The sequence below is a fragment of the Scatophagus argus genome, chromosome 13 (assembly GCF_020382885.2).
Source record: "Scatophagus argus isolate fScaArg1 chromosome 13, fScaArg1.pri, whole genome shotgun sequence".
Classification (NCBI taxonomy): domain Eukaryota; kingdom Metazoa; phylum Chordata; class Actinopteri; family Scatophagidae; genus Scatophagus; species Scatophagus argus.
The window spans coordinates 19,880,277-19,895,263 of NC_058505.1; the positions used below are offsets into that span (position 1 = coordinate 19,880,277).

General features: G+C 38.3%; 1 protein-coding gene across 6 annotated transcripts in view; it reads right to left on the reverse strand.

The window, feature by feature from the left end:
• Positions 1–14,987, reverse strand: part of astn1 (astrotactin 1) — a 356,774-nt gene that overhangs the window by 208,702 nt on the left and 133,085 nt on the right. For all 6 annotated transcript variants that reach the window (XM_046409632.1, XM_046409630.1, XM_046409633.1 and 3 more), the window contains 2 exons: positions 11,694–11,831; positions 88–238 (listed from right to left, as the gene is read on the reverse strand). In XM_046409632.1, coding sequence (XP_046265588.1) covers positions 88–238; positions 11,694–11,831 — 289 coding nt within the window. The remainder of the gene's footprint in view (positions 1–87; positions 239–11,693; positions 11,832–14,987) is intronic.

A 14,987-nucleotide genomic window follows, 5' to 3' on the forward strand; every position in this document is an offset into this window, starting at 1 on the left:
GCAATCTAAGTGAAAGGTCATGTCCTGCTACTGTAGCTAATGTATGGCAGCCTCCATCCCAAGCTATATAAAGAAACAATGACTCACCACACAGCCGGTGGAGTCCAGCTTTCGGTCAGATATGCAACGGAAGTTGCGGCTGCAGCCTCCGTTGTCTTTGGTGCAGTCCCTGACAGGCCCAAACGAGTCCAGGAGTACCTCCAAAGAGTCAAAGGATGAACTGATCATTAGCTCCTCTCTGTTAAAGCAAAAACGAGTGAGAAAATATGATTGCTGTTTAGTTGCGTGAATGTGTGTTCATGTGTTATTACTGGTATACAATGCTAGCTCATCAGATGAGAGACTGGGTGGTCAGCTGGCATAGAAGAAGGGCCAACAAGTATGACAGGGTGAACTAATGCACCCTAATGCACCCTCACTGCAGCAAGCTTGAGCTAATGTTAAGTTCAGTTGTTGTTCAGTAGCTCTTAGGGCCAGGTCAAACTGGCATTCGTCACGACAAAATGCATTTGGACAAAGTATCAGTGTAACACAGAGACAAGCAGAGAAGACAGTCTATATGCCTAAATGTTAACTCATAGTCCTTCAGAATTAATGTTTCCCAATACTCAACACTCAGATAACAAGTAACGTTAAAGGAACAGCTCACCAAAGGCACATTGTCACATGCATTCTCATAGCATTGTAGCATTTTCCTAAACAACTGAAGAAGATGTGGAATGGTTTTAAAAAGATTTGTGGACTAAGAAAGTTCACCCGACTGTCGTTCAGCATGGGTCTGAAGAGTCTGAAGAGAAAACTTTCATTTTTGGGTGTAGTGTTCCTTTAAATTTAGCATACTTTCATCTACACTGAGCACACATAATAATATCAGGGTAAGCAAAGCCAATCTACAGCAGAGCAATAAGGTGTCTTTTCGAGAAAAGCAGTGGGATCCATAATAACGCAGGCTAATCAGGTACTTAGCTTAGTTAGTTTGGACTACAAATAAGCCAAATGTCAAGGGGAGTGAAAAGAGGGAACCCTACTTTGACGGGATATGTTTTGTATGTTCTTGACTGTGTCCGTGTTTTGTGTATAAGGTATATATGTTATGCAACAGTGAGTGAACATTTACCAAAGATCATCCTTTCAAAAAGCCAACTGTTCATAAGTAGTAAATACGGGGGGGTTGGGTGGGCGGAGACACCATTTAGACCTTAGGAAAATGCATAATTTGCCTCTCAGGGCTTCATTCAGTTTTTCAACACATAATGTCAGTGTGTGCATGCTTAGCAAGATCATGCATAAATCACTGTTAATGCGCTTATTTCAGGAATCATTAATATTGTTTTGTGATGAGTTAAAAGAAATATCACCTTCAAACAAGCTAATGATTCCGAACGAATTTCAGCATTCAGTGAGTTATGCCTTGCTGTCAGCAATATGCAGTTTGCTTTCATTAAAATTGATTAAGACATTCCTTGCATTTCTTTACATCATGTTTCAATGTGTCAGGGGTGGTGACAGTGGTAGTGATGGTGGGAGGGATGTCAGAGTGGTGCTTCATCATTTTGCTTTGCAGGAAATTCTGTCACACCCTGCGCTCTTCTTGACTTAATGGAGAGATATCCATTTTCATGAATTACAAATACCTGAATGTTTAATTCATTTTGTGTTACCGTCAAGACAAAAGCTATGACTTCTCACGAGACAATTGTTATGCAAAGTAATATACTTCTGAGATAAAACGCATCATGGAATCATTGCTCTAACCTTGCTCTGAGCAGTCGTTTTCTGTTTCTGTGATTTTTTTTTTGTTCCCAGTAAACCTCTTGCAAGGTCAATAAGCAGATCAACCAACAGGAAGACAACAGCATTTGAGATGGGTGACGATGAACAACAAAGGAGAGAGCATCTTTCTTTATCATTTTTCTTAAGCAAGGACCATGCACAAAAACATAACCTTACACTAAAAACATCTACTTACATACAACACTGTTACCTAATTTCTATTCCACCAGTATGTATAAAGGTACAACTACAAGCACTCAACATATAATTACAGTTTAGCTGAAACCTCAGGGTTGTTTATTTCCTTCTTTTTTCCCCACAGAATCTAAATCAAAGCTATTTCGGCAGAGGAATAGTGCTGCTGCCGATAAGCAAGAACCTGTGTAATGGCATTGCCATGAACTTTGCCTTGGTAGGAAAGAAAAAAGGAAAAAAAAAAGACCTCTCAGACGTTCACAAAAATATGTTTTTCCAGTCCCCCCCACCACTTTCCCTATGAAAAAAAAGCTATGAGTTCCCTTCCCTTTCACAGCCAACTTGATGTTATCTTACAAACCAATTTTCTATTAGAATTGCCCATTGCTTTGTTGTCATTTATTCAGAGGGGACCTACTGATGATGAAACTCACAGCAAGTGTGACTGCTGAAATATTTGGGGACTGCAATTACAGTCAAGGCACATCCAACGATTGTGCGCAACTCAATTTACCTTTAAATATCATGCTAAATACATAAATAAAATAACTAAATAAATAAAATATATACAAAGCCATGTTTGGAGCTTCTACAAAATTAATCTCTTGATAATCATGCTGGCCATTTTGCTGCTCTTAAGACCCTTACCAAAATACAGGTTTGTCTAAGGATACAAATCAAAATGGTTTAATCCTTTGGGTGCATAAATTTGCTAGCAATTTTCATGGAAATTGGCCAAAAATGTAAATTCGGTTTTATGTCTAAGTGTATAAGTGTAAATGTTTTCATAATGGTGCCCCTAATGAAATGGTCCCAAAGTCATCAGATGTATTTATATTTAGAAATATGGTATTACCTTGCGATTTGTATCTGGATATGTAGGTAAGTAGAAGAGAACAGTTGGGCTGACACTGATCCATGTAAAATCTATGAAACCTAATGGCTTTCCTCCTTCAGTTTATTATGAAAGGCTGGGTCCTATATTATCACACTTTTTCCTTCGCCAATGTCGGGACACTTGAGATCATTTCAGGAAAAAGGAGATATTTGTATTAGTATTTTTCCTTATGCTCTTTAAATGTACCAATAAGGCTCTAGCAAAATTGGGATGAAACTCTGATGACAGTCTTTGGGTTGTTTGGGTAGTGTCCAATCTGATTAAACCACAGCCACACAGTCCTCACGAAGAACATTTGCTTATTTCATCATTACTTTTAACGTTTTCAGGTGTCTTAAATTTGGAAATTCTCACTTTAATTAATAACTGGCGGCGGCATCGCACCCACATATAGTTCTAATCCACTCTTATCTAAAATGACAATGACAATTCAAATGTCTATCAGACTGAACAGTGCTACATAGGGGTCAGAACACGATTGCTTTAGTAAACCATCAGAATAAGCTACCTCATTTAACTCCATTAAACAAAAATAAAATGCCCAGGGGAAAAAGAACAGAACGTGTTTCCAAAATGGTGAATTGCAGTTAAAATGACACTAATTTTTGACCAACTATATGAAAGGCAAGCTCAAAATTAATGGGTATTAAGTACTACCTGCAATGTATTTAACATTTTGTCTGTGACAGCTGTCTGCAGCTGAAAGAGGCAATAAAAGTAAGCCTCAATTACAAGCGCCATTAACATGGACAGATCAACAATTGGAGATAGAAGTAGCGGTATGTCAACACAGGCAGTATAAAGAACCATTAACTATACAAGTACCCTACTGCAGTGTCCTTACTTTTAATCAGTTCAGACAGAAGTGGAAATTATCATCAACAACAGGTAGAAAAAATATTTTAATGTGCTAAAGACAGGTCTTTATAACTCTGATTAGATGCAATTTATTTTTATAATTTATCCACTCTTTCACACAATCATAAGCAGAAATGAAACACTGTGTTTCAATTAGCTGACTCTGTCTCACAACTGATATTTTAAACAAAAAAACTTAAAACACAAACAAAAAGCACAAGTAATACTCAAGTTTATCATGACTGAGACTGTCTTCTGAATTCAACCTCAAGGCAATGCAACAAAAGCAATATAAAATACATTAAGAAAAGCCAAGGCTGATTCTTCACTCAGTCATAACTGCCATAAAGCCAGCTAATCAAGGGGAGGAAGATCATCGCTATCTGCCAGGGAGTAAGACAGACTGACAAGTCATCATCAAACAAGGGGGAACACAGCCCAAAAGCAGCTTCAACAAGGTGTCGGCAGTGTTTCCGTATGGCCCCTGGGGAGAACGCTCATCAGATCGTAGATCACAGGGAAATGAGCTATTTACACAGCATCTTGAAGAAAGCTGCCAAATGGAAGTAAAATGCTGAAAAAGAAGGGGGGATTGAAATGTGTAAACACAGAGTAGGGGGGTAGAAAATGACATACTTAGAATGGAACGCACTTACAGTAAATATGATGTGTAGAAGTGCTACATAATGTAACAAACCCGACAGTCCTGGTGACAGAAAAAAACGAAGAAAAAAGAAAGAAAAACTGAATCTTTCCCACAAGCTTACAAAGAAAACCTTTTCTTTACTTTCTTCTTCATGACTGAGATCTCATAACTCTAAATTTAAGTATTAATTAACTATTTATCAGTTATTAATTTGCAATAAACAAACGAGACAACAGCTGAGACATTTCTCAGTGCTCTTCAGCCTGGAACTTGAGAGCCTTCACGTGCTCCCAAGACAAATATGAGCCGTCAAAGGTGTGTTAAAGGAATTAAAATGTTTTTTCTCCACAAATTCATGTTGACTTTTTCGGGCATTCTCTCACAATTTTTGCTGTTTTCTCGAGAAATACATTTACTGTAGGAAAAATAGATAATATAAATATATACATATTACATGTGTGGTTTTTATTCACTGTCTATTTACTCACTGGATCGCATCATGTTGTGTGCTGTAAAGCAGTCTAGCAGATAAGCCACCACACCCCAGTCTTCTCAGTGATTGTCATGATTGTTTCTGGTTGGAAAATTAGCCCTTCTTTTTCACACCGGACGTGCTGTCTTGTCACAGCAGTAAAGGCATTATTCCATTTAGCTGTTGGGTACTAGTTGGGCAGCTTTTACAACACAGGGTCCCTGGCATCCCTTAACAGAATGCAGCCAATATTCCATTACTGGTTACACTTCTGTTTCACAAGTTGAGATGTCCAGCTATGACAGACAGTATGCACTTACATCAACTCTATGGCCACTCAAGTAATATGTGCATGATCAGCAGTGATGTAAAATACATCAGTTTATTGACAAAATATTTCAGTTTTACTGGGTTATAATATCAGCTCTTACCATGCAGTATCTACTCTTAGTGAAACATAGTGCTTCACTATTATCAACATTTCACATAAACCATGATCTCTTCCGGCCTTAACCAAAGTGTTTTTGTTACCTTACCACACACACAAGGCTCTGGATGCGAACTCTGGTAAAGCAGATAATGGCTTCCGAACAGAATCCAGCCAGCAATTATGTCTGTCAGCACTACATAAACGGAAAATTTAATAGGGAGGTAAGGTTGCACTTATGTACACACACATATCTGCACAGCAATAACACCTTCACTTCAAATCACGCAAAAATGACAGCAGGCACGAGAGCATTCTGGACTGATATCCTTTATCCACCCACAACTTACATCATGGTACAGGTTCTCCTGCATATCAATCTGCCCGTTTGCTTTAATTACTCTACGTGAGCAATAAACGATGTTCTTCTATTACATCTGCTGACAGATCTTTGCAGTGTGTATCTACTTGATTTTCCAGTTTCAACAGCCATCAAATTTCATATCCACATTTTGAAATGAGCAGGTTTGTTAGACTTCTAGTTTCTTTGTGTTGAGGGTCAGACTGTGCTTATAGTTAAAAAAAAAAAAAGGTGAACATTAATTACGGGTCTGTGACGGGGAACAAACTCCGGTCTCCTGAAAGTCAGATTCACTACATGCTGATCATTCACCCTGACCTCTCTGTTCTACAAATATACATTTGCATTTTAATGTGCTTTCCCTCCCACAAGTTAACATACATACTGTTTATGCAAATGATCAGCTAAGCCTTCTTTTGCATTAAAAATCTATTAAACAGACCTTTTGACCTATGGAACCAAGGTAGCATCTCAGTCTCTATCAACTGTCAAACACATTAAGAGGCTTCGCTTGAAAAACACAAACTGTAGCGCCAGTAACTTAAACTCTGTGGAGACATTTTGGCAACATTTTCTATGGAGAACACATCTGCAGGCCAATATGGGAGCACATCATAATGTATTATGACTATATCATCAACAACCACACAACATTATAGATGTGACTTACAATGACTCCTAAGTTCAAGTGTCTTATGAATGCTCTAAACAAGTTATAAACTAGAGTTTAACTGATGAAGCATATAATACAGCCTATAATGCATTATGACTACCTAAACTCACTTGAACACATCAATAAACTATAGTAAGGACTCATAGTGGGCTTTTACAGTCAGTATCATAAGCATGTATTTAAAAAATCTATGCTGCTTCATAAGTGATCATTATGTAGTATTGCTGAGGTGTGTTCAGATCAGTACAGGCAGTCATAATGCATTATAAGCTCTCTTAGTTTTTAACTAGTTAGATGCCTCCATCAGACCCTTGAACTTATAATGCACTGTCTGTCAAATCTGCAATGTTTTATGACTTGTAACATGGTGCATCAGAAAGTACTGTGCATTTATTAGTGTTTATGAGTGTAGTAATGAAGTGTTATGAGTGCATGCACTATGCATAAGACATTTAGAGGTTGTCTTCATGTGTTCTGTACATTTAACATCAGAACAGTATTGTGTCAGTCACAGGAAAAAAATGTTAATTTGTCCACATCCTCTGTTGTTCTAAGAACTCAAGTAGTTTTAACAAGCTGTGGTCCTGAAAGAATTTTTAATTCGTCATACGCAGCTGGAGCCTGATACACATCTCTACATCTATTTTACCCTGATGTCAATAGCAGCAGGCTGGCGATTTGTGCCCAGCAACAAGCACACATGTATTTTCCTCTTATCTTTTCTATCTTATGTTTTGATGCTATTTGATGCTATATGCACTGAGACAATATATGATGAATAACCACAAAGACACAAGATGGATTCTCCGAGGCTCTTTTTCTCTGACCCAGTTCAGCATAGTGAGAAAAGTCAAATGGCTCTAACTCTATTTCAAGAATACTTGTGTCTGAAAATGTATTAACATTGGTAAGAGACAAAATAATGAAATTCTGCCCTTTTCCTGATAGTATTCAAGCTCCTCAGGCAAAGTCTTATCCTTCAGCAGAGCTCCGGTTCATGTTTTTCACTTTTATTTCATGGACGTCCTTTGCAAATCTCCTCCAGTTTACAAAATACAGAATTCATAAACATAATGTGACATCCATGTACTGGGATTGCACATTTGGAGGTCTACCAGTCTCAGTAGCAGAGATGTTGAGCTCAAACCGGATATTGAGACATACACTGTGTTATCTGTTATAGTCCAATGAACTTATTTAGATTCATCCCGAATACAGCAGTACCTCATTAAATTGAGATATGTCACAATAAAATACTGAGCCAACCATATTCTACCTATTAAATTTATGTTAAGAGTAAATAAGAAAGCAAAATGTCCTTTCTTCTCCATATTAATTATGTACATCCTTTTCTTTGTGTCAGTGTTTTGCGTTTTAACAACTGCAAGCACGTACACCATACCAACATCTTAATATTTCTGCATAATGTTATAATAATGAACATAAAGAGCACGTACAATACAATGTTCTCTAATTGTAAAAATAAATTATAAATGACTGAGGAAAATCTAATCAAGAAAACAGTTTGGAGAAATATTCTAAAACAAATCAATGTGTATGCTGAATATGCTTTCCATACATACGTCTCCCAATAGACAGATGTGGCATCTATTACTAACTACCAAATTCACCTCAGGAAACATATGGACAGATGGGCAATTTCTGACTGTCTGCTGCTCTGTTCATGAGTCAAACTGAAATGTGTCAATACTGGATTTCTTATATTATTTTTCTAATTTCTTATTCGTCGTAATTAATTACAGGGTTGTCACTCATCTTGATCTACTGCTGTGTTTTCTAGGGAGCCTCTGTTTCTTTCAGGGGAACCGGGACTCCTCTGACCAGACAAAATTCAAACACTGAAGAGCCAATGGACAGAAAAACTAAGCAATAACGAATGACCGTGACGAACACTGAGAAGTGAAAGTGATATTTATAATGTGTGCAATATTGTACCATGAGAACTGTAATATCACATCTTCCTTTTACAAGAAAAATCCACCCTAATGTCATCTAAGTGTTGAGACAATGGCACACCATTTCTGCAAAACATTTAACAGCTAGTTATGGTGACCACAATTGTCACTACACAACGTTAGGCACTGAGATCCTATTCAATACTCTTCTTCTAAACTGTTTCATTTTTTAATACTGCTGCTGAAGAACTGCTTCATATCACAGTCATCCAAGGGTTTCAAATAACCCCCTCACAGGGAAAACATCATACATGCTCAAGAGAAAAAATGATGCGGATATCCATTTGAGCGAGACTAATTTTACCTGACATCATTTTCACAAGGCAAATAACCATCGGCAAATTAGGGCAGGAGCTGGCACAGCTGTGCACACTAACTTGTTGACAGGGCATGTTCCAGCATAGTTTAATAGACAATTCCCACTACTAATTACATTAACCTACCTCTTTTCCCAAACTAATCCGTTTCATGTTACTACATAATACATCACGGTACCCTCTTGATGATTCACAATGCTGCTGACCACTCCAGGCACAGTGGGTTCAATAAGAAACTAAGTGCATAGGTGTGTCCTTGGCATGGTTATGAGAGAATAGCAGTACACCTAATAACAGTGTAGACCAATGTTTTGCTGCCTTTATGCAAAAGGAATCTTTTTTTCATATCACGTCTCTACACAGTTGGCAGGTAGATTTGATTTGACTTTTCAACATTATTTCAACTCGGGTTGTTTAAAAAAAACTGATACTCAGATGCTGATTGATATTACATACATTTGGATTAGATACTCGGTTGCGACTGAACTGATACCAACAGTGCCGTCTTTGCCTCCTCCAGTCGACACATAACTTCACACGGCACTGCTGCAGACAGGCAGGCACACACACCCTCCCCTCACACTAGCAGCTGAACACATGGATATTTGCTGATGTTCACAACACTGAGTTGGCTGAACATGCAAAGCGCTACTGCTGAAGGGCCTTCACGGCCACTTTCAGTCGACACTGAAAAAAAGCAGAACTGTTTGGAAGTATTTTGCATAAGACGCAAAGGTCAGCGAAAGGCTAAGGATGTCGATATGCCTATATGCAAACAACGCTACAAAGTGGTGACAACTCCAAATTCAATCGTCATTAGTTATACATATATCATTAGTTTCTAAAAACAAAATTTAATTGTTAAAAAAACTGAAGAGTAAGTAGTCTGTGGACAATTGATAATAATATACCAAAAATACTGACTTCACAGCAGGAGATGTTGTCTTCCACTATCAGAGATGTTTCAGAGTCAATCATTTACCCAAATCCCTCATACAGTGTCAAAAATATAAAGAATGTGTTGAATGATTTCAAAGATAGTAACCGTCAGGAGGTGGGTGCTATAGATGTAATATGAAATATAAAAACCAGTCTGATCCTACAGGGTCCCGAATCATCCCAAATATGTATATAAAAATCCATTGCTCAAATACGAACAATTTGTTAAACTTTTGTCCCAGTGCATGCTAACTCAAAGACACAGATTTTGGAGGTAAAATAAGGCATTATGAGCTGGAAATAAAAATATAAATTACTAGTTAGGCCAGTGTGTATGTAGCCTGAGAGGCAAAACCAGGGATGCTAAAAAAGCCCACAAAGCTCTTGTCACACAACTCACTGTTGCTTGTTATGCTCATTTGAAAATTGAGGTCTGCATGCCTCATCTCTGTATTGTACACTATATAGACAAAAGTATTGGGACGACTAGCCATTACACCAACAGGGACATTAATGACTAATTAATGAATTCTAAAAGCACAGACATCTTTGCAGCTAAAACAGCTTCCACTCTTCTGGGAAGGCTTTCCACAAGACTTTGCAGTGTTTCTGTGGGAATTTGTGCTCATTCATGCAGTAGAGCATTTGTGAGGTCAGACACTGATGTTGGACCAAAAGGCCTGGCTCACAATCTCTGTTCCAGCTCATCCCAAAGGTGTTTGATGGGGTTGAGGTCAGGTCTCTGTGTGGGCCAGTCAAGTTTTTCCACACAAAACTCATCCAACCATGTCTTTATGGACTTTGCTTTGTGCACTGGGACACAGTCATGCTGGAATAGAAAAGAGTCTTCCCCAAACTGTTGCCACAGAGTTGGACACACAGCATTGTCCAAAATGTCTTGGTATGCTGAAGCATTAAGATTACCTTTCCCTTTAAGTGAGGGGCCGAGCCCAACCCCTGAAAAACAACCCCATCCCAATACTTTTGTCTATATAGTGTAGCTGCTCTCAATGCTACACACGACAAAGATGAAATGAATCAAACTGTGTTTTAAGAACATTTCTTTTCCCCCAAAACGTTTAATAGATTTTCTTTTTGTTTGTTTTCAAAGGTGTTCCATAATCCCTTCCAGCTGTGAGAAACTCCTCCATTTCCTTTATGAAACATGTTGTGGGAAAATAATGTTTATCAAGTACACATCATAAATTAATCATTATTTAGTACGTCTACCAAGTGTTTTGAGGATACTTTGTTACTTTTCCAGTGTGTCTTTCTACATAAAACCTGTTTTGAGTTATTGTGTTGAATGAAGTTGAGGCAGAGCAGCTTACATTTGGAGTATAAACAGTCTAAGTAGATTTCTAGGTAGATACTGTGGTAGATGAGTTTTATATTTCTAGTGCATCTAAGCCAGAATTTTGGCTCCATGGTAGCATTACAGACATGGGGGGGGGGGGGGGTCATCAACAAAACAGCTGACTGTATCTTCACAGACATCACAGAATGTCTTGCTCTGGAGTAAAGCTTTGGACTGAGCAACACGACCATCCACGCCATCAAAGTAAAATAATCCTGTAGTGTCCGTGCTGTCAGCTGAGTGTGGTTTAACACTGCAGCATTGTTCTGGCTCAGATGGCTGTGTCTGCATCCCAGACACAAACACAGTCATCACACACAGAGTACATTTTCTTTATAGAAGTTATGAACCATTTAACAATCAAAAGCTATTTCACAGCTTTAAATTGCCAAGTAATTATTTCTTCTACTTCTTCTTCTTTTGTACCTTGTTTTTTTTCCCACTTTGGTCTGTCTGCACCTTAAAAGCTGATTTTGTGTTAAGGTTGGCTTAAGGTTGCCAGCAACAATAGTGAAAAAAATGAAAAATAGAAAAAAAAATTAAGTGAAAACAATGAGCCACATTCTGAGGGGTGACTGGTGAAAAAGACTGTCAAGGAAAAATGTATCACAATCAAAAAGCCAATATGTACTTTTTGTGTTGTGAAGCTTCATCAGAGACAATAACAATAACAAAAAAGTGGACAGAAACTTCAGTGAAGCTCCAGCTAAAAGAAACTTTAGCTTGAGCTTCTATCATCGTTTTTCAAAAACATCACGACTATAAAGTGGCACTGGGGGAAAGAGGTCTGTCATCTCTCACCGCACATCCACCGCGTCCTCCATGACTGTCATGTCCGTCTTGCACTTGGCTGAGGGGTTGATGGCAAGCTCGGCAGGGGGGATGACAAAGCTTTTACTCAACGGCAGCCACATTCCTTCTCCTAAGGTGTATGTGAACCTGCAGAGGACAAGAGGGGTGGATGGGACGAGTAAGGTTACAGGTTTAGGCTTCTCTAGTGTAGCAATAATAACATAGAAACAAGGTGAAGTCAGTGGAATGCAAGTGAAACAGAAATTATGTCATAGCACAGCAAATGACATTAACACTGTTTTTAGAGGAGAACCTCCAATTCAGGATCAGACAACATGTTGTGCTCTGTTTTATTAAATAAGTAACCTTAGAGGTTATTTCCTTAAGTTTGTGTTTGTGTTAAGTGCTTTTGTCAGCTAGTTTATTGATCACTTAAGAAAAGGACAATTAAGTCTAGTGTTTTCTCCGAACTAAAATTCACAGTAAAATGTTATCGGTTGTCTCTTACTAAGGTATTCAATGTTTATGCTTAGAAGACTAAAATTTGACAAAAATAAAAAGGATGAAGTAGACTGAAGTAGACTAAATATGACTGAAGTGCATGGACTTTTGATCTCATGACCAAGAACAAGGCTAACTCTAACAAGACCAAGAGTCTACAGCCAGCAGTGTTTTGAATCTGCCAACATGCTGACAATAATTTCATCAAAATATTTTTTATAGTTTTATAATATAGTTTTTACAATTATTCCAAATTGTAATTTTGACCTGATGATATGCCAGGGGACATCAACTTTGCTACACCTGGGCTGAAGAGCTGTAAGCAACATGTGATAAGTTAAGAGTGTGACACTTTGTTACCACTGACAGTAATGTAATGACACTTTTAAAGTGAGTCAACTCCAACACTGGCGGCGGTGGGGATGGAGGGGGTTGGAGCAGCTACTTTAGAATAAAAAAGAGAAGAAATGAACATGAAGTGGTGATCTGTGATCTCAGTTCCAAATTCAAAAGTGTGAACTTTGAATGTCATTTTAATCACTGAAGTAAACTTTGAGCTAGCTCTTGTGTGAACTTGCACAACACTGGGTGACAAAATAACAAACTCATCTTCATATGAGTAAATGGTGCAGTGCCCCTTGAAGTTATCACTCCATCAAGGTCTCGTCTCCTTGTTGTGCGGATGTCCTGTCAAAACGGCTACTTTTCAAAGATGAATGTGTTCACTGCGTCAGTGATTCAGAACAATGGCATCAAGCTGGTTAGAGGTTATTTATTTTACCTCTGAGCAGAGTTATCCTTTTTGCATAACTCTTTCTTGAGCAGAAGGACACCATGTGCTAATGGACACAATGCATACCAAATGAGAAACCCTGAAAAAGACGGGCCAATAAGAGTCTCCCCTGAGACAAAACAGGGCTATAAATCTGTAAACAACAGATGTCTGGAATAAGGGCTTTAAAACAATTCTTTATTTGTGAGTCAATGAATATCATCAATCTTTAAACACTGTGCAGATGAAATGTAAGACTTCCAACTTTAAGTTAAACACTGCATGCTGATTAACATCAAATGCATTATTAGCGCTGATGAATTATGCATGAATACTTGTGGCACAAAAGGGGGGAACTTGTTGATTAAATGGTTAACAACCATTTTTATGCAGACTACACACATTTTCTCATTCACAATTGTTCAATTTGCATTTTAGAAAATGCTAACTTAGCATAAGGAAAGGGCAGTAGATTGTGAGGACTGCATGCATTACCAGTCACTTTAACAACAGAGTGATTAAACCATTGTAGAAATGGAACATTTAATTACATCCACGCAATTACTCACTTTGTTTCAAAGTCAAGTTTGCTGTGCATCAAAGTACTGTTGTTTTTCCTTTTGGTATAAAACACTGCATTAGTATGAGTTGTTAAGTCTATTAAAACTATAATATTTTCATGCCTATTTTTCCGGAAGCTGCTGACACTTCACTCATAAGTCATTTCACCATCTCTTACGGGATTGTGTGCAACATGGGTACTGAAATTCCCTGTGATGCAGTATGACGTACATGGGTGACCACAGTACAAATTAGCAGCCACTTAACAAGCACTGCTTTATAATGGACAACTTGGGACTAGTGCGCTGCCATATGACTTATTTGGTTCACCAAGAGAAAGGAGGTGGAAAACATTAAGAGTCCCCGTGAGAAAACACTTGCTGAGAGGAAAACATGTTTGCAGTCGTCACAGGAACCGCCCTGGCGGTTAGTAGTGCGGGAATGGCAAATGCCGAGTGTTTGAATGCTGACATATATCAACATATATCTCCTTCAACAGAGGAGAATTCTGCATGCACGAGTTTGCTTTGTTTCGTTTTATTCTCCATACCACTGTGATCATAACTGCCTCAATGGCCTCTGTGTTTAATGGTAATATCTGCTTAGGCAAACAAGATGCATGGCTCTACAAGCGCTTGCTGATCTTCAAGGTCTTTTTCCGACATCTTGAGCTGACAGTGTTGTTCGGCAAAGTACAAAGCAAGAGGCTGAAACATTTAAATTGGGATGGATGACTGGGTGGGAGCAGTGTGAGGACAAAGAGATTGTAAACCGCATGCTTGGACAGAGTGAGAAGGGAGAATGGTATTACAGTAAACCTATAGCAAATTTTAGTTATTGTTAAAACAGCTTTAATCAGATATTTGGCCACTTGGAGGCAGTAGAACAACAAGGTACGACATGACACGACTTCATCACTCTAAAGTTGCCTATTTATTCATCCAGCAAACAGGGAGTAACATTTGCTTTTTGCTTTCATTTTATTTTTTATTCTCTCACAGTTTATCTCTGGTTTGGTCTCCACCAACTCCTGTTAAAAATATTCTGCTCTTTAGCAGTACACAACTATGACCACCAGAGGGCCTCTAGCTCACAAAGGGTTTATGATTGTTTTTTACGATATGACTACTGTGTGTGTCATGTTAGAGGAGTATTCCCATAGTGACAAAGCTACAGGGGATTAACGCCAAACTCTGTAACAAAAACAAATTTAGTTCAAATTTAGCTGCTAGCTGGTGAATATAATGGAGCATTTAGCAGCTATATTTCCGACGGGTAAAAACCAAAACAGCTAAAAGGAGAGCGATTGGACTTACATTAGTTGTGCTGTCACCATTGACTGTGTATAAAGGCTGACAACATGAGAGCTCGCCAAAAATGAAGCCAAAACATTGTAAAGGGCTTCTGGTGTCTGGCTGCAGGGACAAAAATCTCTTCTTTTAGGTAGTTCTTATTCTGGATTCTGAATT